The 25,010-nt window shown below is 32.9% G+C and overlaps 1 protein-coding gene across 2 annotated transcripts in view; it reads left to right on the top strand.

Moving 5' to 3' along the window:
* The window catches only part of LOC129234606 (small RNA 2'-O-methyltransferase-like), a 42,357-nt gene that overhangs the window by 2,235 nt on the left and 15,112 nt on the right, over nucleotides 1-25,010 (top strand). For both annotated transcript variants that reach the window (XR_008581556.1, XM_054868635.1), the window contains 4 exons: nucleotides 8,524-8,771; nucleotides 9,469-9,651; nucleotides 17,012-17,186; nucleotides 23,582-23,675. Coding sequence is in view for 1 of the 2 variants with exons in the window: in XM_054868635.1 (XP_054724610.1) it covers nucleotides 8,524-8,771; nucleotides 9,469-9,651; nucleotides 17,012-17,186; nucleotides 23,582-23,675 (700 nt within the window). In the remaining variant the exon portion in view is untranslated. The remainder of the gene's footprint in view (nucleotides 1-8,523; nucleotides 8,772-9,468; nucleotides 9,652-17,011; nucleotides 17,187-23,581; nucleotides 23,676-25,010) is intronic.

The following is a 25,010-nucleotide window of genomic DNA, read 5'->3' as shown; positions in this document are numbered from 1 at the left end:
TCCGCAATTACTTGTTGAAAAGACAGTACTTTCAGTTCAGCATTTTTTAAAACGTTTTTTTGGTGCCGAGTGTCATGCCTAAATAAGTGTTTATGCTGTAATTGTGCAACAGTCTTTTAACATCCACTTTCGGATAAATTTTTCTTCTCATAAGTGTGTGCAATACAAAACCTATTGAACAAAAGTACAATTTTTTTTTAAGTAAAAATATGATTTTTTATTGTATTGATAGGTACATTGCATGATAATAAAAAAGCAACATCCGTAGACTAGACGTGCTGTAAAATTTTTCCGAGTTTTGGGCTGGCATAATGAAGCATACTGTCATTAAGACTGCTAAAGATTTGTGTGAACATTAACGAAACCAGGAACAACAAGACAAATACTGCACAGCATGAGAGTTTTTATCAGTGATGTTCCCATAGGGTACACACCTATAAAAAAAGTCGCACATCAACAACATTTTCTGGGTGCTCTTTAACTTGGTCATCTCTGAGTGACACAAGATGGTCTCCAAGATTTAAAGCTGTAAAAGCCCTCCTTGTTAAATTTGAATATTTGAAAGCGACTCTTTCAATGGTGGTAAAGCTGATGCTCTTTAACATGAAGGACTTTGAGTTTTTATTCGCTTTGTTTGTACTGTGAAGAGTTTTTGAAAAAATGCTTTACTCTATCAAAGTGTCTTCAGTCCACTAGCCAGATTTTTCGGATTGTGTCCAAGCTTCAGCTTATTCTAAAATTAAAACAATTTCTAATTTTTGCGCCGATGTATATTTTAATCAAGAGTGAAGCGAAAGAAAAAAATAAATAAATAAAAAAATCTTACTGCAGATCAATCTTAAAAAAAAAAAAAAAAATCCAAATGAATTTGAAATAGATGACAAAAATCTACATGATGATATGAAGTCATAAAATTGAGTTAATATTTTGTATAAGAATAAGTTCAATATTTATACTGATAGGTTATTGAAAGAGAGAAGTAAAATATTACAATTATAAGTAAAATTTATAGCACAAAGCTAGAAGAATTGTTTTGCGAATAGCGACTATATTATTCAATGTTGAAAAACAAAGACTAGCACAATTTTTAAAGTTGCTGGCGTTATTTTAAGGAGAAAAATCTTGGCGATGTGTTTTCTATCATAACTTTGTTGCTTGAACTGTTTTTCAATTGTTCCAATTAGCTCAGCTAGTTGTGAAAGATTTGTGTGTGTTAGGAGGTTAGAAATGTTGAAATGCCACCCTTGCTGTCAATGTAGCATTTTCAAATATTTTCCCATGAGCTGACATTATTTCATTTTGATATTTAAAGGAGAAGTTGCAATAAAACATAATTCAAGTTACAGCTCACCTTCATTAAGACTGAACTCAATTTGAGTGCATGTTCAGCTGTAGTTGTATTGCTTTAGTTAAAGAACAAATCTTCTTTATATAAGAAGAATTTATTTTTGAAGAAGGCCTTTAAAAGGCCATTTTTTAATGGAAATATCCATTTCTGTGACTAACGTAACACAGTCAAACAATGAAATAGTTTAGTTAATTAAAATGCTTATCTTATAAAGTGTGTTAAAATAATACTCAATTTTGTTGAATCTAGATCTAAACTTACATAATGAACACAGTTTATTTTAAAAATTCATGTAAATTTCAACATACAAGAAAAATGTACCCTATGTTTTTTTTGCATATGCTATGCCATTTTTGAAACCATGCACTTATAATGCTAGAACAAAAACACAGGGATGAAAATCTTCCGCAAATCCACGATTTTCCGCTTTTTGTATTTTTTTCATTTCCCGGACGCAGAGCATTTTCCAGCGATCGATCGCGATCGTGTTCTTCCCGTCAAGATTTTTACTGACTTACGTGTTCTTTCTAAGGTTCTTTCTAAGGTAGAAAGAAGGAAGGAGCTTCGTTTTGTGAGTGGGGAGGGAAAAAGGTTCGAGAGTGACATAGAAAGCGTCGGCGTTTATGCATTTCGAAATCCGATTGCATCCGCTTCCATAACACTCGCTCATTTTTGTCTACTGTGCCATCCTATCACTTAAACCTTTATAACTTTTTGTGGACTATTATTTTCAACCCTTCTTGTATGTATTTTGTTTTTTGCTGAAGACTTGTACGCTCATTGTTTTGCCACGCCCATTTCAGTCACTTTCTAGCGATCCGCGCAAATACCCCCCTCACCTCCCTTCTGCCCCGACCTTCCCATCAGGATTCTTGCTGAGGCATACATTCTTTCTTGAGTAGAAAGAAGCAAGAAACTTTTTGCTGTGTTGGTGAAGTGGGTGAAATAGGAATGGAGGGAAAAATGCTGGAGAGTAATGGTGGGTGCAATCGTTAGATGTAGCTTTTGAAATCCGATTGCATCCACTTCTGTTACACTCTCATTTTTATCTGCTATGCCATTCTACTGTTTAGACATTAATACCTTTTTGTTGACTAATATTTTCAACCCTTCTTATACTTTATTTATTTTTTATGAAGACTTCCACACCCATTCAAATATGTTTATTCTATTCCATCCGAGTTAATTTAAGCCAACATCGTTCTTCAAATCTAGTTTTAATGCTTATCAGGCTTACCAAAGATCTTAATACATTCAAATTTATTTTAATTATAATGTGCTATTTTATTATAACAGACATGTAAATATAGCAAATTAAAGATGCTTATCTTCTCAAATCATGACATAGTGTTTAAAACTTTTTTATCAATTTAAAAATAATCATTTTTATGCTAGTGCTTAAAATGACCATCAAAATTCAAAAAGTTTTAGATTGGGTTTAGTTTTTTAATGATTTTTATAGAATATACCCAGCTACTCCACAAAAAGGTTAGCTACACTGATAATGTCATTTTATAATCATGGTGTCCAGTGATTCAGCTTGTATTAAGTGTTTAATTATATGGAAGTTTTATAGCATTATATGTCACATTATAAAGTTTTAATTTCACCTGATTTGTGGGCTGTGGGAAAATGAAAGTGGTAAATGGAATTGATATATCTGTTAAAATCTTAAATAAATGCAAGCTTATTTTATTTATTCATTTGTTAGCATTTCTACTAGTAAAAAAAAAACGAAAAAACATTTATCTATTAATATTTGAAAGACAGTATAATATTAATGTAATTTCACTTAATGTAAAAAATATATATATATTCAAATTTTAAGTCTCGCAATTTTTCCTCTTTTTTGTCTTCGGGCTGTTTTTATCCCTGAAAACAACAAAAGGAAGTTTTTCAAACTTTTACCAGATTTATATACTAGAAAATATGCTGAACAAAATGATAAGTCACAATTAAAGCTTTTTGAATAAAAATTTTCCCGAGGTTGAGGTTGACATTTCCATGGAACAACCATAAAGCAGAATCCATGTGAGGGAAAATTGAAAATTAGAGACGTACCGAGTACCGAGTACTCGGCCTTTCACTACTCGGCCGAGTACCGAGTTACCGAGTACTCGGCCGAGTTACCAAGTACCAATTATGTTTTAAGAAGAACCACCGACACACATGTGATGAATTTTGAACTTATTGGAATAGTAGTATAAACCTCCTTGTCCATATAATAGTTTTTAAAACTAAATTCCTGCTGAAATTTAATTACGCATTATATAAACAATTTTATTTGTGTCAAAAATTTTACAAAAAAATTATTCTTAAAATTCAAAATAAATAAATAAAAGGTATGATTAATCAAGTTGGAATTAAAACAAATTACAGTGAAATCCCTCTAATGCAGACACTAACAGGACAATTTTTTTTGTCCACAATAGAGAGGTGACCGCAGGACAGGGGTTTAATAATGTTATTTGCATTGGAACTGGGGAATTAAAAACTGTCCGCATAAGAGGGGTGCCCGTTAGGAGGGGTTTCACTGTATACCAATCAATTATAGTTCTAGTCCGCCAAACATAAATAATTTTTAAAAGCAGATAAAACAAATGTGCAGGAACACTGCAGACACGTGTTTCTGACCCCGCGTTACAAGGAACGTCTTTTTCAGTGCATAACATGTGAGCTAAAGAATGTAAAGACATACGACAAAAAAATCCGACTTTTGTCGGATGCCTTTAAATCCACGAGCTCCCATTTTGTGCATTGAAAAAGAAATTCCTTGTAATGCCAAAACACGTGTCTGCAGTGTTCCTGCAGTGTGCTTTTAACGTTGTTTTATTTCCTTTTATTTTTTAAGCAAAGGTAATTTATATTTTTATAACTAATTTTTGTTTGTAACAAAAATCAATTTTTAATATAAAAATTCCATATTTTCTATACATACCTTTTTTTGCATAATTTTTAATAAATAAGTTTTATTAACTTTGGGGACATTAAAATAAAGATTTATTCCACAAACTTCATTATTCTCAAAATTTAAATTTGACTTATAAATTTTAACTGTAAGTGATTGCAGAATATAATGCTTGCTCTTTTTTTTATAAATTTTAGTATCTGTCTTGGACAATATTCAATTTTTTGCAACTACTCGGTATTGGCCGAGTACCGAGTACTCGGCAAATTGGCCGAGTACCGAGTAGTTACCGAGTACTCGGTACGTCTCTATTGAAAATCCTTCTAAAAGAATTTCTAATAAGCTAAAATGAATTACAAGTATTTTATTTGTTGATAAGTAGAAACTGACAATTAATAAAAATTTGAAATCACCTGCTTTCTTTCATTGTCAGCCAACAATGACATTGTTAGCAATTGCCTGAATAAAAGCTTAGATTCTATTTAAAAGCTGCTGAAAAAGTTTATATAATTCCAGCTCTGACTAACTTGAAAGTTTCAAACACATTCCATCAAATGCAGAAAAATTTGCTCTTTTGGTACTAATATTGTGATTGTGCAAGCATGTTTTCACTATCAAAACAAAAAATAAAAATAAATAAATAAAGCTAATTTTTGAGGTTTTTAATTGATAACTTTGATAATTTTAGTCTTACAAAAATCAAGAGTGCTCCCCCTCCGCCCTCCCCCAAGAGCAAATTCGCACCACCTGTATGTTTCAAAAACCTTCCCAAAACAAGAGCCCCTCTAAACTGAAAAATTCCCTCAACCCCCCCCCCTTCCCAAACTTTCAATGGCACAGTCTGCTCCATGATTCCTTTCAGTTGGGCTATTTTATTGGGCTGCAAAAATGAAACCAAGCTAAGAATACTCTTGATGAGGCCTCCTTAAAAATAAAAAAAAGTTATTCAGTATCAGTTCATCCATGTAAGAGCTATGTTTTTTTTTTTTTCATTTTTAAACTAGGCACCCTGCTCGCTGACGCTCACAAACTCCCAAAGATTGCTTCACAGTCTTTTTTGATTTGCACAGATTTAAATTGTCAATTAGGAAGAAACGTATTAAAAACGTATTATGAGTTCTCTTTGAAACAAAAAGCACCTCTTCCCCAGATTTCAAACTTGTAGAAACTTGCAGAGCCATAAGGGCTTAGGGGCTCCTGAGCATTGCAAAACTGCAGTTTTGTACGTCTGAAAAGTCGCTTTCATATTCATGGTCTCTAGTAATATATTTTGCTCTTTAGCTCAGGGCGTGAATTGAGTTGAGCCTAAGATTTTCCGTTAAAATCGAAACCCTTAAAATTTGTGAATAAGAAAGAAGAAACAGACGAGTCTAAAAGACGTAGCTATGGCAGCACCAAATAAATCATCAATAATTTGAATGAAGATGAGATTTTTCAAATTTGATTAAAACGGCTTGTAACTTTTTTCCTTTGGAAATAGAAGCTTAGTTTTTCGATCAGGGTCAAGTTAGATCAGGAGTAAAAAAAACGTTCTTTCCAGTGGTGTCAAAAAGAAAACTGTGGGTCAATTCCTTCACTTCTTACTGATAGATTAAATGATGAAAGTATTGCTAAATTTCAACTAAGCCTAAAAAAAATCGAGCTAAAAACACAAATAACTCCTGCCATAATTAAGTTAGAGCATTGAAACAAATTGCGTAGAATGCGGAAAATTCCACCCTTTCCAACAATACATAATATTAATATGTGCAAGTAATTTTCACTCCTTTAATAGGAAATTTAAGCAAAATTTGTGTTTAAAAAATTAATTTCATAAAAACTAATTCGAAATTTAAAAAACAAAACCTCAGGTGCAAACCACCAGCGTTCGAAGTAATTTTGTTGAAAATTTCAGGGCTGTAAGTGCTATGGTGTCTCCTGGACTTAGGTCCCCCACAAACTTCCTTTCAGAATTTCTTTGAGCTTATTTTTTTTAATGTAAAGAGACTACGCCCGCCATCATCCTTTCAGGCATGAAGCGTCTTGCAATCCAGTACATAGTTGAAGTGACTCCAGAGGGTGTGAGGGCTCAAAAGCCATTACTGGAACAAATGTCAACGAGAGAGCAGCGACTAAAGAGATGCTCCCCAGTCATAGGAGAGGTGTTACAAAGAACACAAAGAGGTGATACAACCAGATTGATTTTATGTAAATGGGCCTGCTTTTATGTAAATGGGCCATGTCCACTAATCATTCTCAAAAAGGCAACAACCTCAGTTCTGGGAAGGATGGAAAGACGAGAGCACTGCTGGCCAACAAGGAGGTAAGCTCAGGATTTTCCAAGGGCAACGTTCTTAAGAGCAAGAGCAGAAATTGGGCAATGCCTGATTTTGCTTGCTAGAAGTTTCCTGGCATTTCAAGCATTAACTGGATGGAAAGATGGTTGCAATGCCGATGCCTTTTTGGCCAAATTCTCTGCTTGTTAATTCCCATAGATTCCACAAGTAAGAGCTATGGTGCCACAGACAGTTACATACTCTTCCCTATTGTGTGGGAGGTTGAAAACTCAATGTAATGACAACATTTTCATGAGAAGTAAGCAGATAGTTAAACTGCAGTAAACAGGTGGCTTGAAGTACAGCAAGAGAAGTCTGTTTTGAAAGGGACCTTGCTTGCTGTATTCTCAAAAAATTTAGCTAGAATATTTTGCTTCTTACTTTCTGATAATAGTTAGTGTTTTTTTCTAAGTTGCAGAGGAACTTCTTCATCTGAGTACACAATCAAAGCTGATAGCAGCATAAACGATCTAGCTTCTGGTTTTGGAGAAGGTTGAAGTATGATATTCTCCGTGTGTGGTCGGATTGAAAAAAAAACTCAACATTAATTCGGGGGTGAGCAAAATGGAAGTTAAGGGCTTAATTTTGAGTGAAAATGTTTTCGCGAATACAGTATTTCCTTTTTTGTAAAAGGAAGTAAAAAAGGTATTAACACATAAATCTTTTTAAACATGTGAAGATTAATTTCATGTTTTGGAAATTCTTCAAATTTGTATGTGCTTAAATGTCGTGCTTTCGTTTTAAATGAATAAGAACAAAATAGTACTGTTTTGTTCTTTATACTTATTGCTATTTTACTTTCATGGGTAAGGAAGAAGCTCGATTTTTAATATCATCAAAGCGGTGAGCTTCAATTTCTTTCAGTTAAAACCATAAAACAAATGAAAGTAGCAATTGTTTCTCATTATTATTACTACCCCAGGCAACATGGGGTATTTTTGCTAGTGGAGTATAAAAAATGAGGTTCAAATTTGGAGGTCAACTTATACGCAGGGCAGAATTTCTGAAATATTTTCCTTAATAATTCTTGGAAAACCCCCCCATCAGAAACAAGAACGTTTTCTCGATTTTAGTCCAACCCTTTTAAGTAGATGCTATAGTAGTAAATGCGTACACATTCTGCTATAATTTTACACTTTTTGGCTGTGAAATAAAGACTAAATAATTAGAGTTAACAGCTGACTACGTTGAAACTGCGGGAATTGCCGTATTTGTGAATTTTACCGAAAATTGCGAATTAATGCTTATTTTTTAAAAATAATGTATAGTCTGGCTACAGCATCGAAAAATTTATTCAAAATAAAAGCAACAAGTAACAAATATTGTAACAGCAAATCGAACCCTTTACAAAAATCGCGATTGCAAAGTGCAATTTTTGTGCAAAAGAATAATATGCAGACGTTTTTTAACAGAAAAATGTTTGTTGCATTGTATTTCCCTCCTTTTTACAACGCTGATATTTAAAATTAGCGGCAAAACATTCCCAATTTTTTTCTGAAAGTAGGGGCTCAACTTATAGGCGGGTTTTTCGATTTACCTCCTAAAAGTAAGGGTATCGACTTATACATGAGATCCACTTACATGTGAGTATATGATATGTAAAACAGGGGTGGCAAACTGGGGGGGGGGGGGGGGTCATGGCGCAGATTGCGGCATTGAAATTTTTAATTGGAGTTTTAAGGGAATTTTTTGGGAGGTGGGGGTGGGAGTGTGCCCTTGCTCTAGGAGGGGCAATCGTCTGTGTAAAAAGGTTGAAATTCCTCCTATAAAATGAGTGCACAGTTTTAAAGATTTTTGTATGCAATAATGTGTTTAGAACAATATTTGTATTGATGAACAATATTGATGTTTGACATGCTTTATTTAAAAAAAATTTCTAACATTTAATATTTGATTAGCTTTCAAAATTATATTTAGTTATTCTTTTCCATTTTTCAAACCTTGCATTATAGATTGTCGACTTTGGATGTGCTGAAGGAAAATTTATTAAGTATTTACGAAAGTTACCATTTGTGACTGAAATTGCCTGTGTTGATGTAAATGAAGCTTGTCTAGATTTAGCTGCTAGTATTTCACGACCAACTGCATGGGATCACGTGTTTAAAAGACATGAAGATCTATCTATCAAGATATTTAAAGGAAATGCTGGTGAAAAAGATTCCAGATTGCTGGGCTACAGTGCTGTTACTTGTATTGAATTGTGAGTTCTTTTTTAAACATTGTTCTGAATATTAATTGATATTTTGTGTTAAAAATATTTAAATACTTTTTATTAAATTAAGTTACAATTAAATATAATGACTTAACAACAATTGCATTTTGTTGTTAAGTATATTTTATTTAGTGAATTTTGGCAACAACTCTGTTGTCATTAAAAGAGGATCAAGATGTCAAAAGCTGGGTTAAAGATTGAAAATTTATGAACTTGTTTATTCAAAATAAGTGAAACAAATTTAAAGTGAACTTTAATGGCATCAGAGTAAATATTGAAAGTTTCAGAGTTAGAACTACTAAATAATTTATCTTGCTTCGTTTCAGAAAAAAAAAAAAAAAGTTACTTTTGTAAAAAAAAAAAAAAATCAAGTCTTTTGCAATATGATAAATTAAAGGGGTGCAGGCTCTATTAGATATTAATCCTTTATAGACAAGAATACTTGTCTAATATTATTAACAATAATTATAAATATACTAATACTTTAACTATATCTCTGAATTCATTACAGCTTAAATGTTTTTTAAAAATAATTTTGTGTAAGAATTTCTCAAGATTTAATTTTTACAGGTAGAAAATTAAACTTATTATTTCCAATGAAACTAATTTAATTGTTCACTATTGGCAGTTCATGCTCAACTCTGTTTTAGTGTCATATTTTTAAAATACTTGTTCTTATGTTTAGAATTGAACACCTACAATCAAGTGATTTGGCACCCCTTGTTTCAAACATTTTTGGCTATATTCGTCCAAAAATTGCCCTTTTCACTACTCCAAACTCAGAATTCAATGTTTTGTTTCCACAACTTAAAGGTTTTCGCCATTGGGATCATAAATTTGAATGGACGAGAGAAGAATTCAGACAATGGTATGTATATATAATATTTATATATTTTATACAATTTAATGTTACACTCGTAGGTTGCAGAATGGCAAGTGTACTAAACAACAACAAGAAACCCAAAAGAATATTAACAATGTAAATTTAAAACCATGTAAATAGAAAAAGTTGAACAATATGAACATTACGATAACTAATAGAATGAGCAGTAACTGCTACGTTTTCAAAGAGCTGGAGCAGTTGGCATATTATAATAATTTGCAGGTTTCTATAGAGGTCGATATTGACAAGAAAGCATGTAATTGTTAGAAATAGAGTTACTACAAACTTCTCTACACTTACTTTTGCCCATGTAACTGAACTTCACGTTAATCAACCAATGCTCGTTCGGACTAACAATCTGAGTGAAACAGAAGCGAGCTGTCAGATCTGATGAATCATGTCACGGACTCTTGCTATTGGCTTAGCAGGGAAGCGTCTCTGCCACTTGGCGCATCCTCATTGGTTGTGTGGAGGTGCGGCATTGATGTGAATACCGATGAGGACAGGCTATTTAAGAGCGAACGGGGTTGAGATTCTCTTTTTTTTAGACTCGTTCGGTGATGTCTGTTCTGTGGAAACGTAGCTTGGGTTGAACTCTTATTGCTTGGCTGATTGCCGTTGATGCTTAGCTGATTATAGTAATAGATTAGTGGTATTAGGATGAGCTTAACGAACAAGTTAGTCATATTTAATTAGTCTTTTACCTTTGGCTTCAGTTAATAGTTTATACAGTCGACGCTCATTATAACGACCACACATTATAAAGACCACACATTATAAAGACCGTCCCATTATAACGACCAGTGGTATAAGTCCCAACTTTGTTCCTATGAACTCTACGTTAATTTGCCTTCGTTATGACGACTGTTCTGTATCGTCTAATCCAATACAACGACCGAATTAAGCAGGACGCTATTTCTGGTGTTCTTTCCATTAAAACAAATTTGTAGCTTGAATTAACTTTTGTTTTTTGTTTATGGACATCTGCCTGAAGTTTTCAATGTCAAATCCAACTTTGAGAGGGGGTTGGAGTGGGGGGGGGGAATTACCATTCACCACAGCTAGCACAGAAAAAATAATGGGAGGAAAAATCGAGAAATTTTCAGCTTCCTAAGAAAAGGGAGTTGACAGATGTGTTGCTAGTTTGGTGCTTGAATCTAGTGATTTTTAAGATTTGGGGGTTCTCAAGGGACTTTTAAATGTTTCTTTGAAAAGCAAGAAAAACACTATCACCTATATCTAAACCGGAAAATAATGTTTTGCAAAAATCACGTCTGCTAAAAAAGCAAACATCTGTTTCTAGTTTTATCTTCAGAAAATGTAGTGGTAGCAGTAGTAGTAGCAGATTTGTAAGTGTGTAACATTTTCCTCCCTATATTTTCTGCTTGAAAATTTGTTTAATATTCTGTCATAGTATTTTGCACACAATTTTTCTAAAAATTCCTATGATAAAAATAATTTGGGCCTTTAACTGGAATGTTTGAAAAAGTACCTTTTTTTTTAATGGAACAACGGGGCGTGCATGATGACTGTGTATATATTTTTAAATTGTACCTCTTATAACGACCACTTGTTATAAAGACCTTTTTCTCTGGAACGGAGATGGTCGTTATATCGAGCGTCGACTGTACAATTATATTTACTTTTTCTCACGTGTTAATAAATTTATTTTATTTTTAAAGAAGTCTCTTCATCTGTTATTCATAGAAATTTGGTGAAATGTTAGTTCTTCCACCAACTCTGCAAGAAGTATTAAAGTTAATAGGTGATATCATTCATCATACAATGGTGTGAGTAATTACATTTTTGTCAAATGATCAAGCATTGGCTTGTTCATTTCAACTGTGTGGTAGGCTTAGTATTGGTTGACATTAAACAAGTATTATAAAAGGTGACAAGTTTTTTGATAATGCTGACATGTACTATCCAACCCCCCAGCTCTAACCTGCAAAAAAAGGAAGCAGAAAACTTACCCACTGTATTAGAAAAACATGAAAACGCCAAAATATTGATCATCCAAGTGCACGAGATCCAATTCCATGCCAGTTCTAACAGGTAACCGAAGGCTGTGCATCCAAGTAAACGCCTGCCTTGAAGATCTTGAGCGCTTCTTATCATTTAAGCCATCCAGTGGACCTGTTGCCATTTGCAGTTATTTGAGCAGAGACTATAATTGTCGATGTTTTATAAAAGATTTCTTGAATAAATTAAAATAAAAGAAGGTAAAACTGGCTGGATAAGAATTGTAGTTGTACAATTTGGCAGCAAATTTGAAACATTGTTTATTAAATTGAACATTGTTATTACATATTTTGTAGTAAGTTTGTTGTAACTTACTACAAAATACCATTGCTTTGCCATCAATCTTTGAGTTGAACCGCACCATTGCTGCGGTCACTCATCTGGTGTGCTAATTCTTACATTAGCTACCAGTTTGTTTGGCTCTCTTGGCTCCCTTAAGAGGTTTTTTGCCTCCAGCTCATGTGATTCCTATTCCGGGCTGATGAATGCTAAAAAGCACGAAACTGCAGTCCTCAGATGGAATAACTGAGCTGCTGGTGTATTTTCAGTATTGTTATTATATATCTTGAAAAATCTGCTTAACTGTCCAATTATTATATTAATAACAACTTTCTTATTCAGACTGCTAAACCAATGTGGCATAAGATAAATAAATACCTTTGTGCTGAATAGTAAAGTCAGACCAAACAACGTAAGTAGAAGCACAAATTTGTAAATTACAGCAGACACGTGTTTCGGCGTTACAGGGAACGCCTTTTTCAATGCAAAAAATAATGAGCTTATGGATGAAAAGACATCCAACAAAAGTCATGTCTTTTCATCCATAAGCTCATTATTTTTTGCATTGAAAAAGGCGTTCCCTGTAACGCCGAAACACGTGTCTGCTGTAATTTACAAATTTGTGCTTCTACTTACGTTGTTTGGTCTGACTTTACAATGTGGCATACTTTTAATAAAAAAATTGAAATTATCCTTTTTATCGTAGATGTCAGTGATGAGCCCAGAATTATCAACAGGGGTGATTGTGACTCCATGAAAAAATACCTGAACTTTTTTCCAAGAAGAAAAAGTGTTTTGATGGGCGTACATATACACATTACGTGTATGCACACATTATTTACAGTCGACGCTCGATATAACGACCATCTCCGTCCCAGAGAAAAAGGTCTTTATAATGGGTGGTCGTTATAAGAGGTAGAAGTTAAAAAACATATATACATGCATCACGCATGTTATGCTGCTCTAATAAAGTTTGCATTTTTTCAAAGATTCCAGTTAAATTCCTAAAGTATTTTTTATCATAGACATTTTTTAAAAAATAATGGGTGAAAAATATTATGACCGATTTTAAAGTAGAAAATATGGGAAAAAACTGATTACATATTTAAAAATCGTTTACTTAAAAATCATTTATTTTCTGAAGATAAAATCAGAAACACTTGTTTGCCTTTTTAACGCACATGATTTTTGCAAAACACAATTTTCCATTTCAGTTGTAGATGATAAGTAGTGTGCCTTTGAAAGAACATTTAAAATTCCCTTGAACATTCAAAACTTTTCACACTAGAAACTTTGGTCTCAATTCCTTCTTCATCTGATCATGATACATCAATTAATTTTTGTGCACAGTATCGAGAAATAGTTCATCTTCTGACAGATGCTCAACACATGCTAAATCAGAATTGATGTTAGCATAATTGTTTTAGTTTAACTCTTCATCCAGTTTCATTTTCTTGAAAACATTTTACAGCATTTCATCTTCTTCATCGAAATTTTCATCTTGGATTGCCTGACTTCGGCAAGTTGCTTTTGCATTTCAGCAGTAGATTCCAATTCCTTTTGCTTTTCAAAATCAACATGATGAAAGCAATTTTTGAGGGTCTTTTCTGAGACTTCATTCCATGCTGCTTCAGAGAGATGCAAAACTGCAAAGATCTTAAAAACCACGTGATCAAACACCAAACTAACATAAAATGTGTCAACCCCTTTTACTTCGGAATCCGGAAATTTCACTTTATACCCCCTTTATTTTTTCTGTGCTGTTTTGAGTAGTACTCCCACCCCCTCTCAAAGTTGGATTGAACACTGAAGACTACATGCAGCTGTCTGTAAACAGTTATCAAGTTCATTTCAAGCTACAAATTTGCTTTATTGGAAAAACATCGGAAATAGTGACCGTTGAATTCGGTCGTTGTATTGGATTAGAAGATACAGAACGGTCGTTATACCGAAAGCAAATTAACATTAAGTTCATAGGCACAAAGTTCGGGCTTTTACCACTGGTCGTTATAATGGAATGGTCTTTATAATGTGTGGTCGTTATAATGAGCGTCGACTGTATATACATAATCATTTGTTGGGGCTAAAACTCGAAGTTTTAATTGGACTTAATATGTCCATGTGCATGAAGAGAATTAAATTCTTTTAATTTTTCTCATATTTAAAAATTTTTCAAAGAATGTTTTATTTTCCTCCATTGTATCTGAATCTTTAACCATTTATTACATTCATTTTCTAAAAGTGCATAAATATTTCAGAATTAAATAAGTTTGAGGCAAAAGGGGCAGAATGTATTATGATCACTGCGCAATATGGCTAGGCGATATCCGAATTTTAATGTCAGGATATATCGCTCTCCAAATATCGATATTTTCGATATATATAAGTCGTTAAATTCAACATTTAATGGAGGAGGGACTGTAAAGCCTATTACATAAGCATCTACAACAGAGAAAAGCCATAGGCCATCTTGGTGAATAAATATTTTAGCAATTTAATCTAATAATATAGTTATAGCAAGGATTTTCATGTGTTTGTGTCTGGTGGGGAGGGGTCATGAAGCAGATTATACCACAGAAACTTTCGGAGAAATTAATTTAGAAGAATTTAAGTCTTTTTATTAGTGGGTGGCAATTCTTGAGAGAAAAGGGGGCTTGGTAAAATTGAGGGGTGCCATCGCAGTCGGGGGAATGGGTAACCCTAGTTACATCATCTGCATATTAAGATATGCAACAGAGAAACGCTATTAGTCATCTTGAAAAGAAAATATTAAGGGGAAAAATATCAAGTAACCCTCCTTCCTCTTCTTATCTAGACTTAATTCCATCTCCCACCCCAGCTCTTCTTCAATAATTACCATAGAGATTGCAAAACATGACGGTAGCTTATGCTTTATACCAAACGAAACGTCTTCAATTTGGACTTTCGGCGTTTCATTAAACATCGACCTAAATTTTACAAAAGTGGGTTTTTCTGAAAATATAGGATGGTTCCGGTATTTTCGAAGATGAAGATACCGGAAATCAAGATGTAAATACCGGAAATCCGGTAAAATACGGAACACAATCACCCCTGTATCAATTTCCAAAGAAATATCCAAAAAATTAGCAGATTGTATGTCATCATTGGCTTAATTTAATTGTAAGCTTTATGGGTAAATTAGATTGAATTTCTCTTCCAAATTACTGTTGAAAATCAGGATGTTGTCGATATATCTAAAGATATTGTTTGTTTTTATGTTGAACAGTGTATTTGAATTCTAAGAAAAAAGATATAAATTGGCAGTTGTGCTAGAGTAATTTGTGCTCATGCCAATTCCATGAACCTGTTGAAAAGTAAAATTGTTGAAAGTTGCAAAATTATTGAAAAAACAGAAATGACAAATACTGTCAAAAAAATTCTTATCGATTTCGAGCTCCTCACCAATATGAAAAGTATAAAAAAGTGTTAACAAAATTTTATATAAATCATCGATGTGAATGTTACAAAACAAATTCTCTCGAAGTCAAAAGTATGAACAGATTAGGATGTACATTGTAATTTTCTAATAATTCCAATATATATATATATATATAGGGTGCAAGAAAGTTCTGTTCAGTAATATCATTTCATGTTTGTAAACATATGCTGTCATAAATTTCGAACAAAAATAAGTCAAGGACAGTTATTTCATAATTCTATTGTCAAAATACTTGTTTTTAATGGATTAGAGCTGCAGAGTGTAAATATTGATTTTCTAAGAGATATTGTCATCCAAAGTAAATATCAAAATCGTTCACATGAAAAATACCCTATTTTCAATTCAATTGGCTGTAGCTAAAGTAGTCACCTGGCATCTTCTTTTAGTTAGTTACATTTAGACAGAACTTTTTTTTCCTATCAAAATTGGGTTCCACCCTCCAACAGTATTGTTTCAGATAAGGAAAAAAATATGAGCTTGAAATACTGTCTGTATGAATTGCCATTGCATCTGCCATAATGAATTGCCATGTTTTAGACCAAGGTTGCTGGAAATTTTGTTGTACCCAAAGTCTGAATTTTTGGGGTGTTCGCATGGTGATTAGCTACGGAGATGGAGGATTATTTTGAGTTTTATTAGAACCTTTGACAGATTCTTGTAGTCTAATTTATACATTTAGCAAATAAATTTTATTTTAATACAACTCTTTAAGTGACCCTGGTGCCAAGATTTTTGTGAACTCACTATGACCACATTAACGTTTTTTTGGCCCAAGTTTCCTAATGTTGTTAAAAATCATCATAACCCTAAGTCTCCCTTAGCAGTATTTCCAAAATAGTATTCTATGACTTCACTCCAATTAGTGCATTAGCGTTTCAGAAGTTGAGATTATGGCTGTCACCACATTTAAGCCAACAATTGTTTTGTTTTGACTGCATTAGCAAAGAGAAAAAAAGTTTTTATTTATTTATTTATTTATTTTACCGCTGTTTATTTTGTTTTCAAGCAAGCGTGCTGCTACAAAAAGATACACATTGAACATTTTACTGCAATTATGCTCTTGAATTTTTGTCCATAGGCAAGTCATACAATTACTTTTTTGCATTTGGCGATAGAGTAGTCTTATTTTTATGCTAAGTTTAGGTTTTCCGTTAGAAACCAATGGTTGTCATCTTAATTTCTTATAGATCTTTCTTTCTGACTGAATAGAGGCATCAGTCATATAACGAGATCTTTTTCGACCATTTCTAGTTATATTTCTCAGTTCCATTGAAAAACTTTCGAATATTTCAGAAACATGCCCTGCTAATCAAATCAAACATTTTGAAATTGGGAAATTTTCAATTGTGGTTTATTTACATTTAACTATTGCCTTTTGACAGTAAGTAATTAGCTCAAATTCTGTGACACATATGTTAAGAGATATTATTCTATCTACTTTTTCTCTATCACTTAATTTTAATGATATTTGTAAAAATCAACTTTTGCTTTGATTTGTTTGAAGTTTGTTGTTTTTGTATCATGCAGTTTCTGTTGTTCCTCTTTTTCATTTGTGAACTAAAGTACGGGAATTTTTTTTTGTAGGTGCAAAGGTGTGATTGATGAGTATACAGATTATACATTTGAAATGCAAGGGGTAGGGGAACCTCCTAATGAATACTCACATCTTGGTGGATGTTCGCAATTAGCTGTTTTTAGGCGAAATATTCTTGCGGATTCTCCTATGAAAACAAATTGTTCTGATCATTCATATGTAATGGTAAAGTATCTTTTTAAATATATATATATATATATATTAAGATGGTCCTTATTTATATGGGAATTTTTTTTTTTTTTGGAATTCAACAAGTGACGCCCCCTAGTTTTGTGACACTATAATAAAAATTAACATGTGCGAAATTTGAACTCGATCAGTCAATAATAACACGTGCCCCTAGGATGGATCTGTTTTAGCTTTAATCCAGATGAAAGTAGCTGCAAAACATTGGGGGAGGGGGAGGGACTTAATAAAACACCTCTCACCCAGTGTAAAGACTAACTTACATCATATTTTTTATAGCTATAAACATGGGTGCAAGAGCTTCCGTCTCGGACAAAATTTCTGAGACGGAAAGAAATTCAATGACTTTCTTTCAGTTTTTACTTAAAAAAGAAAAATTGAGTGTTTGAAAAATATGTTTTAATTACTGAACCATTCCATAGCCCCGAATTTACATCGACATTCTCTCAATTTTTTTCCACGGGCTTGTTTTGTTTGCAACGCGCTTTTAGAGTTGGCTTTTAGACTTGCCCGGTGTGACGTTTTTTAGATGTAGCTCTGTTATTTCCAACTCACTGCGTTGCAGACCACAGAGTTGCTTGCTGTTCTCTCTGATTTTTCAAAATAATCGTCTTAAATTGAAAATTTAGCCTTTTATCTTGCTATTTTTGATCATCCTTTTGTTTTTTTTTTTCATTTGCGTTTTTTTTTTTTGCAAACTCTACACGCATAAATGAAAATTATGTGCACTCTTAAAATGTCTTAGAGTCGAATTTGAATCACCGATTGAGAGTGATTGCTGACGAGATGAAATGTTTACCCCACAGCAAAGGGTGTCCACATACCAGGTAAAACAGGAACTATCAGGGATTTAGAAAATTTTAATGAAAATAGGAATTATAGAAAGAATCGGAGGGGAAATTTCAAGCTGGTTTGAAACACCGATGGGCAACCATTCCTGTATTTTTGACAAAAATTTGAGGAGTCACTAAATTCCAATGTCATTCAATCTAACACTCGATAGAATAGAAATATGGAAGGGGGGAGGGGAGAGAAAGAAAAGAAACGAGAAAAATATTGGCAGCCCTAGTTCACGAAAAAATGCTGCTCTTGCAAAGAGGGTAAGCCCGCAAATTAACCCACGATACTGAGGTCTAAAAAATTTTATATCTGGAACAATCTAAGAGGGGAGGGGGGCTGCTCAAGGGCTCTAATATAAAATATTGAAAAACTGAATTGAAAGCCATTTTTGAAGCTTAGGAGTGGTTTGGGATTTCTCATCTGCAAACTCTTAAAAATTAAAAGTCTAATATGTTTAGGCTGTCTATAATGATGTAAATGTGGGGAGGGGAGGTTTTAGAAAAAATCTTGAAAACTGGAGTTTTAAAAACACTAATTTAGGCAAACTTTGATGAAGGAATGAAAGATGATTTTGATGTTCTAACATGAAAATGTTTTGTTAGCTGATGTATTAAAAACTATTTGAAGCTATACTTAAATGACTTAAGAGAAAGGGAAAGGGAATATGGGACCCTCTCCCGAAAAGGTTTGTAATTGAAGTCTTAAAACTTTTAGGATGTCTTTGGTAATGTCAAGAGGGGGGGGGGGGAGGGGGTTCCCTTTAAGCAAAATTCCGAAACTGGAGTCTTAAAAACACAACTTTCAACCGTCTTGGGGTTCGGAGCCCCCTTCCCCAAGAAATATTCAAAGCTGAAGTATTCAGAACTCAGCTTTAGGCTTTTTTTTTCAGTCTTTAGAGGACTTAAGAAGAAGGAATTCGAAGGCTTTCTCTCAATAAATTTTAAAACTTAAATTCTTAAGACTTCGGTGATGAAGAGGTGAAACTGAAAATTTAAGTCAAATTTAGTGAACTTAGGGAAAGGAGTTCAAGTGCTCTCTCCCCCGAAAATTTCTCCATGCTGAAAAAATGCTATTTTGGCTATTTTTGAATGAGTTAAAAGTTAGGGAATTAAGGGGGGAGGGGATCTTTCTCGAAACAGTTTTGAAATTGAAGCCTTAAAACTTTGATTTGTCTTTGACGATGTGGGGAGGGGAGTTGCCCTTTCAATTGAAACATAACTCTTAAACACAATGAGAGCGGGGTGTTCTGCCGCCCAGTCCTAAATATTTCCGCTTCTGAAATTTTAAGAGCTCTCTTTTGGGCTATCTTTGAATGATTTAAGGGGAAAGGGTGTAGGAAGCTTCTTTCAAAAAGTTTTCGAAATTAAAGTATTAAAACTTGTATGCAGTCATAAGTTATGTTTATAGGTAAGGAGTGTACTATTCCTAGAAAAAATATAGAACTGAAGCCAAAAAATTCAAATTTAGGACATTTGTGGTGAACTCAGAGGAAGGGATTTGGGAGTTCTTTTTCCAAGTTTTTGAATTTTTTGATGCTGAAATATTTGAAACGCCACAATTTAGGCTTTATTTGAGTGCCTTAAGAGGTATGTGATTCGGGGGCCCTGCTTGGAGCAAGAATTCATCTCCTTAATGAATATTGGAAGGTGTACCTCGTTAAAAAATACATCCACTTCACTGAAGTGGTTTTTTTATTGCTAATTTCACCACCTGCTATCTTATAAAAGAATTCTTTTTCAAATGAAGACTGTGTGGGGGAATGGTGCCTGTCCATTATCATTAGTCGCCCATACCCTTCCCCCACCTTTCCTTCTTTTCTGTTTTGTTGGCGCTATCTTGGGTAGACTTTCCGATCAGAACTGATTTATGTTGCAAAAGTGAAAATCTTATGTAACAAGCAATTTTATTGCTACAATAAAAATGTTTATGATCAGCAAAAAACTTATGGCGGGGAGCTGCGAATGCTTTTACCCCTAAAATTATCCAACATAGTCTAAAAATGCGTTTTTGGAACTTCAATTTCGAAATATTGCCGAAGGAGGGTTCCTGAACTCCATCTTTTCGATAATGTATTCAAAAAGTATATAAACGTTATGAAAGATGGAGTACAATTTCGTTTTTAAAGCTTTAATTTTGGGGAGAGCCCACAGTGCCTCTCTCTTTCTCTAATATTTTTGAAGGTCGCCCAATATTGTGATTTTGGGACTATCAGTTTGAAGTAATTGATGTAAGAGCCCCTGAACCCCTCCTTTCCCTGAACTTTACCAAAATGCCCTACCATTGCGTTTTTTGGACTTCAATTCAAAAAAATTTCTGGGGGAGAGTCCCCTCCTCCGTTATTGCTGGTTTTTAGGTTTTTGGAATTATGATATCAAAACGCTTAAATATTACAATTTAAAGGCTGGAAATTCAAATTAAACACAGATTCCAAAACTTCCATTTAAAAATCTACAACATTTATACAGAAAAGTTTCCTTTAGCACACATGTGGGGGGTGGGGAGCTTGGAGATTTTTCAGCATAGCAAAGCAACCCCCTTTTGCATGTAAAAAGTTGTATTCAAATTCCTAGTCTCCTGTAACATTTTGCTCTATAGCTCCGGTCTTGAATTGAGTTTAGCCTAGGGCTATGGCTAAAATAGGAACCGTTACATCTGCTATTCTAATTAATTGAGAAAATTGTAAGAAGCTTAATATGATGCAGAGAACTTTGCTTGTACACTTTTCGATTTCTGAATAAAAAGAAGAAATTTCCCTATCCTGGAAGGTAGGAATTGTGCACAAACTCAACAAAAGAGGAGGCAATTTAATGCCCTGGAAGCATTAGTGTCAAGATAAACACTGAGTGGGAGCGCTAATCGATCGGAGAACATCGTTTTTTCATTCAGCATTTCAGCTACGTGCAAAACGTAGCCGCCATGTTTGGTCATTCAGAAGATGGAAGTAGACGATGCTTAAGTGCTTTCGTTTTCAAAGACAAAGCAGAATTGGGGGTTTCTTTTAACTGCAAACTAATGAAAATCAGCAAAATGTGCTGCAAAATGTTTGTTTTTTGGTTATTTTAAGTAATTTTATTGAGAAATGAAAACAAGTATACTATTTAAAATTTCATCTTATCCCTATTGCTTTGGTCACGAAAGTGCTAAAGACTCCCAATTAAATTGTAGTTTCATGGGGATTTTTTATTTTCAAATTATTTTCATGCAACAAATTCAAAATTTTATATCTGAATTTTTGACTTAGTCGCCATATTTGGTCATTTGCGAGATTTAAGTACACAAAACTCTTAAGTGGCCAAGTTTTCAAAATCGGAATTAGATGTTTATTGCAATGCAAACTATTGAAAATAATGCGAAATGGGCTTTTTTTTCGGAAAATTCTTAATTTTTTTCTTGAAAAATGAAAAAAAATTTTCTTCAGAATATTATGTTATCCTATTTGGTTTGGATGCTAATGTGCTAAAAACTGTCTATTTCATCTAAATTTTAGTTTTTTTAAGGATTATTAATTATTTATAATTACTTTTAATGCAACAAATTCAAAAATCTATCATCTTAAATTTTTTGCATTGTTGCCATGTTTGGTCATTTGCAACATGGAAGTAGACAAGATTATTAATAGCCTAAGTTTCCGAAAACAGAATTGGTTGTTTGTCTCAATGCAAACTATTAAAAATAACAAATGGCAAAAAGTTATGTTTTTTTTTTTTTTTTTAATTATTTTTTTGAAAGAGAAATTTTATCTGTATTTGATCCTTATTGCCTCGGAGGCTTTGTTATAAGCTGAAACCATTTCATCTAAAATGAAGGTTCCTGCTGATTCCTCATTTATTTATTTTTTTTAAAAATAAATCATAAATCTATTTTAACTTGAATTTTCCATGTACAAAAAAAAGTATTGAATGACTCTATTTTAAAATGTGTGAAGTCCTATTCATCTTTTTTTTTCATGAAAGTTGAAAAAACTGCCCCATCTCTTCTCCAGTTTGTGTTTCAAAACTTGGTGACAGTTGTGGCCACTAAGTTTTTGGAGTCTAGTGGCCAGACTTAGAAGATTTCCAAGTCTTGACCTTTACTATGAAGTTGATTTACTTCCAAGTATAAGAAGTAATTGTGTGTTTTTTTTTTTTTAAATCTTCAATATGTTCTTATGCAATGCATTTTCAATACATGTAGGATATGTATAAAGGAATATTTTTAAAAAGGGTTGCAGTTTTATTAAATCAAACAGTAATCATGTTTTTTTTTTTTTTTTTTAAATTTTCAATATGTACCTACGTAATGATGCTTTTTTAATGTAAAATATTTTTACCTTATACTTGGTTGTAGTTTTGTTGAAAATCTAACATGAAAATTCAGAAATGCATTGTAAGGGTGCTTAGAACTTATAGAAGCTTACGGTACAGAAGGAAGGTTTAGCACAGGCCACGATTTGGTGCTCCTATTTTAACCCTCATTGCTCCTATTTTTTCCCTTAAGTGCTCCTATTTTTTTTTATCTTGAGGTTGGCAGCTATGCTCTATGTGCTTATGACTTGACCATTCAGGATCTAGGACATATTCAAGATATTTTGAGTGTTTTTCTCAAGTAAGATTTTTGTTGTCCACCTTTAACTTTGATTGATAGTTGTACAATCTATTGTTTTTGGTAAAATAATTTGTTTTCTAATCTATACAAACTCTTTTTACTGATTTTACGTAAATATATTACACGTTAATTATGTCAAGTCTATTCAAGTATATAATCTCCTTGATACAGTATTCTATCCATTTTTGCTCATAATATAAATTTAATGAGTTTCAGTGGTAGTATTCTATTTTATTGTATAGTTTTTTTCCCCGCCAAGCTGAATTTTCAATAACTAATTTTTTTAAAACTTTCCTTGCACTTATCAAAGTTTTGCTGTGCACATCATGCATAGAACTTGAATTGAATACTCAATCCGCCAAGAAATTTTGTTTTTTATTCCATCCCCTTTTGATTTACAGGGGTCTAAAAATGTCATTTTTCTGATTTTTGAAGAGCTTTAACTATAAAGGGTAAACTACTACACAAAAAGTTAGATTTTGTCATCAGTGTGATTCCAGTGATTATTTTTTGCCATATTTCACTTTGTGTTTTTGTGCCCTAAGCGAGTTATTCGTTTTAACATAAGTATAAACTTTACATTTGACTTTTTGCCATTATTTTAATCATTAAGTTACAGCTACATAACTTAGCATGTGAGACTATTATCTTATGTACTTTAACATCAAAGTGTAAAATTAACTGCCATAAATATAATTCAAATAGATTTGGGCCAATATAAAAAGGTCTAAAAATCCCGACTTTGACTGCGCAAACAACTTTTGATGGCCTCTATAAAATCAAAGATCAAAATTAGAGAGAAAATGCAAGTTGTTTTAAACATCTTTCTTATGCAGCTTTTAGGGTTATGAGTTCATAAAAATAGTCGAGTACAGCCATCAGCAGATGAATCTGTGTGGATTGACCCTTGTTTGATGTTACATCTGTTAAAATAAGAACATATTTTATAGATCGATGAGAACTGTTATCCTGGGAGAGCCTCTCAACCAGTATCTAAATCTAATGAAATTAGCTCAGAATCTGAAGGATGTCAAAATATTATGGGTATGTAATTATTTTGTTTGTCTTGTTTTAAAAAACAGAAAAAAAAGCAAACACTTTAGTGTGAAATTTGGTGTGTTATGAACAGATGGATAAAATATAAAATCAACTATAAAAGTTGATTTTATTTTTGTTTTCTGGCCATGAATATTTTGAAATGTTTTTCATAAGAATTCTGAACTGCTAAGATAATTCTTTAGTGGATTCTTGATAATTCCAAATGATTGACACCAGATACTTTTTGAATTAATAAAGTTTTAGATTAAATTTAATCAATCTTTTTTTTGGATTTGAAAATTACACTCAAACTTAGATTTTAGATTATGCACACCTTTGAATTACCTACATTTGAACTATCACACGGATGATTCTTAGCTGAATTTCAGAATTTTAATCAGTTAAAATATAAAAAATAACCTTTTATATACTAAGTAACCTTTTGCGCTTTCTTTAAATATAAAAATACCATATATACTCACGTATAACACGATCTCACGGTTAATCCGACCTCCCTACTTTTAGGAGGAAAATTGGGAAAAATCGAAAATCTGCATATAAGTAGAGTTTTTACTTTTGGAAAAAAACGGGTGCGTTTTGCCACTAATTTTGAATTTAAAAGTTATAAAAAGGAGGAAAATGAAATGTAATGAACATTTTTATGTTAAAAAATGTCCAATCTTTATTTTTTTGCACCAAAAGGGTAAAGGTCAAGATTCAGAAAATTACTAAGTGGCCAGTGGTCACTAGAGCCAAAAAAGGTAGAGGCCACCACTGTCGCCGAGTTTTGAAGTATAAAATGGGGGGGGGGGGGAGGGGGAGGGATTTTTGCTACTTTCATAAAAAAATAAATATATAGAACTTCAGAGTATGTTTTAAAAGCTATAAACAAGCATTTTGGAAAATTTAAGTTAAGATAGGTTTTTATTTATTTATTTTTCTTTTTTTCAATATAAATAGATAAACAAATCCTTGAGAAGTCGGCAAGAAACTGCATTTTAGATGAAATAGTTTTAGTTTATCGCAAAGCCTCTGAAGCAGTGAGGATCAAATACAATTTTGCTGATAAAATTTCACTCTTCTAGAAAATGACTAATTAAAAAAAAAAAAAAAAACATTACTTCTGGCACTTTATATTTTATTTTTAGTAGTTTGCATCGAGATAAGCATCCAATTCCGTTTTTGGAAACTTAGGCAATTAATAGTCTTGTCTACTTCCATCTTGCGAATGACCAAACATGGTGACCACGCGCAAAATTTAAGACAATAGATTTTTGAATTTGTTGCATAAAAGTAATTATAAATAATTCAAAACCCTCAAAAAACTATGATTTAGATGAA

This window comes from Uloborus diversus, chromosome 1 (assembly GCF_026930045.1).
Source record: "Uloborus diversus isolate 005 chromosome 1, Udiv.v.3.1, whole genome shotgun sequence".
In the NCBI taxonomy this organism is placed as follows: domain Eukaryota; kingdom Metazoa; phylum Arthropoda; class Arachnida; order Araneae; family Uloboridae; genus Uloborus; species Uloborus diversus.
This window is presented reverse-complemented; position numbering and strand designations above follow the sequence as displayed.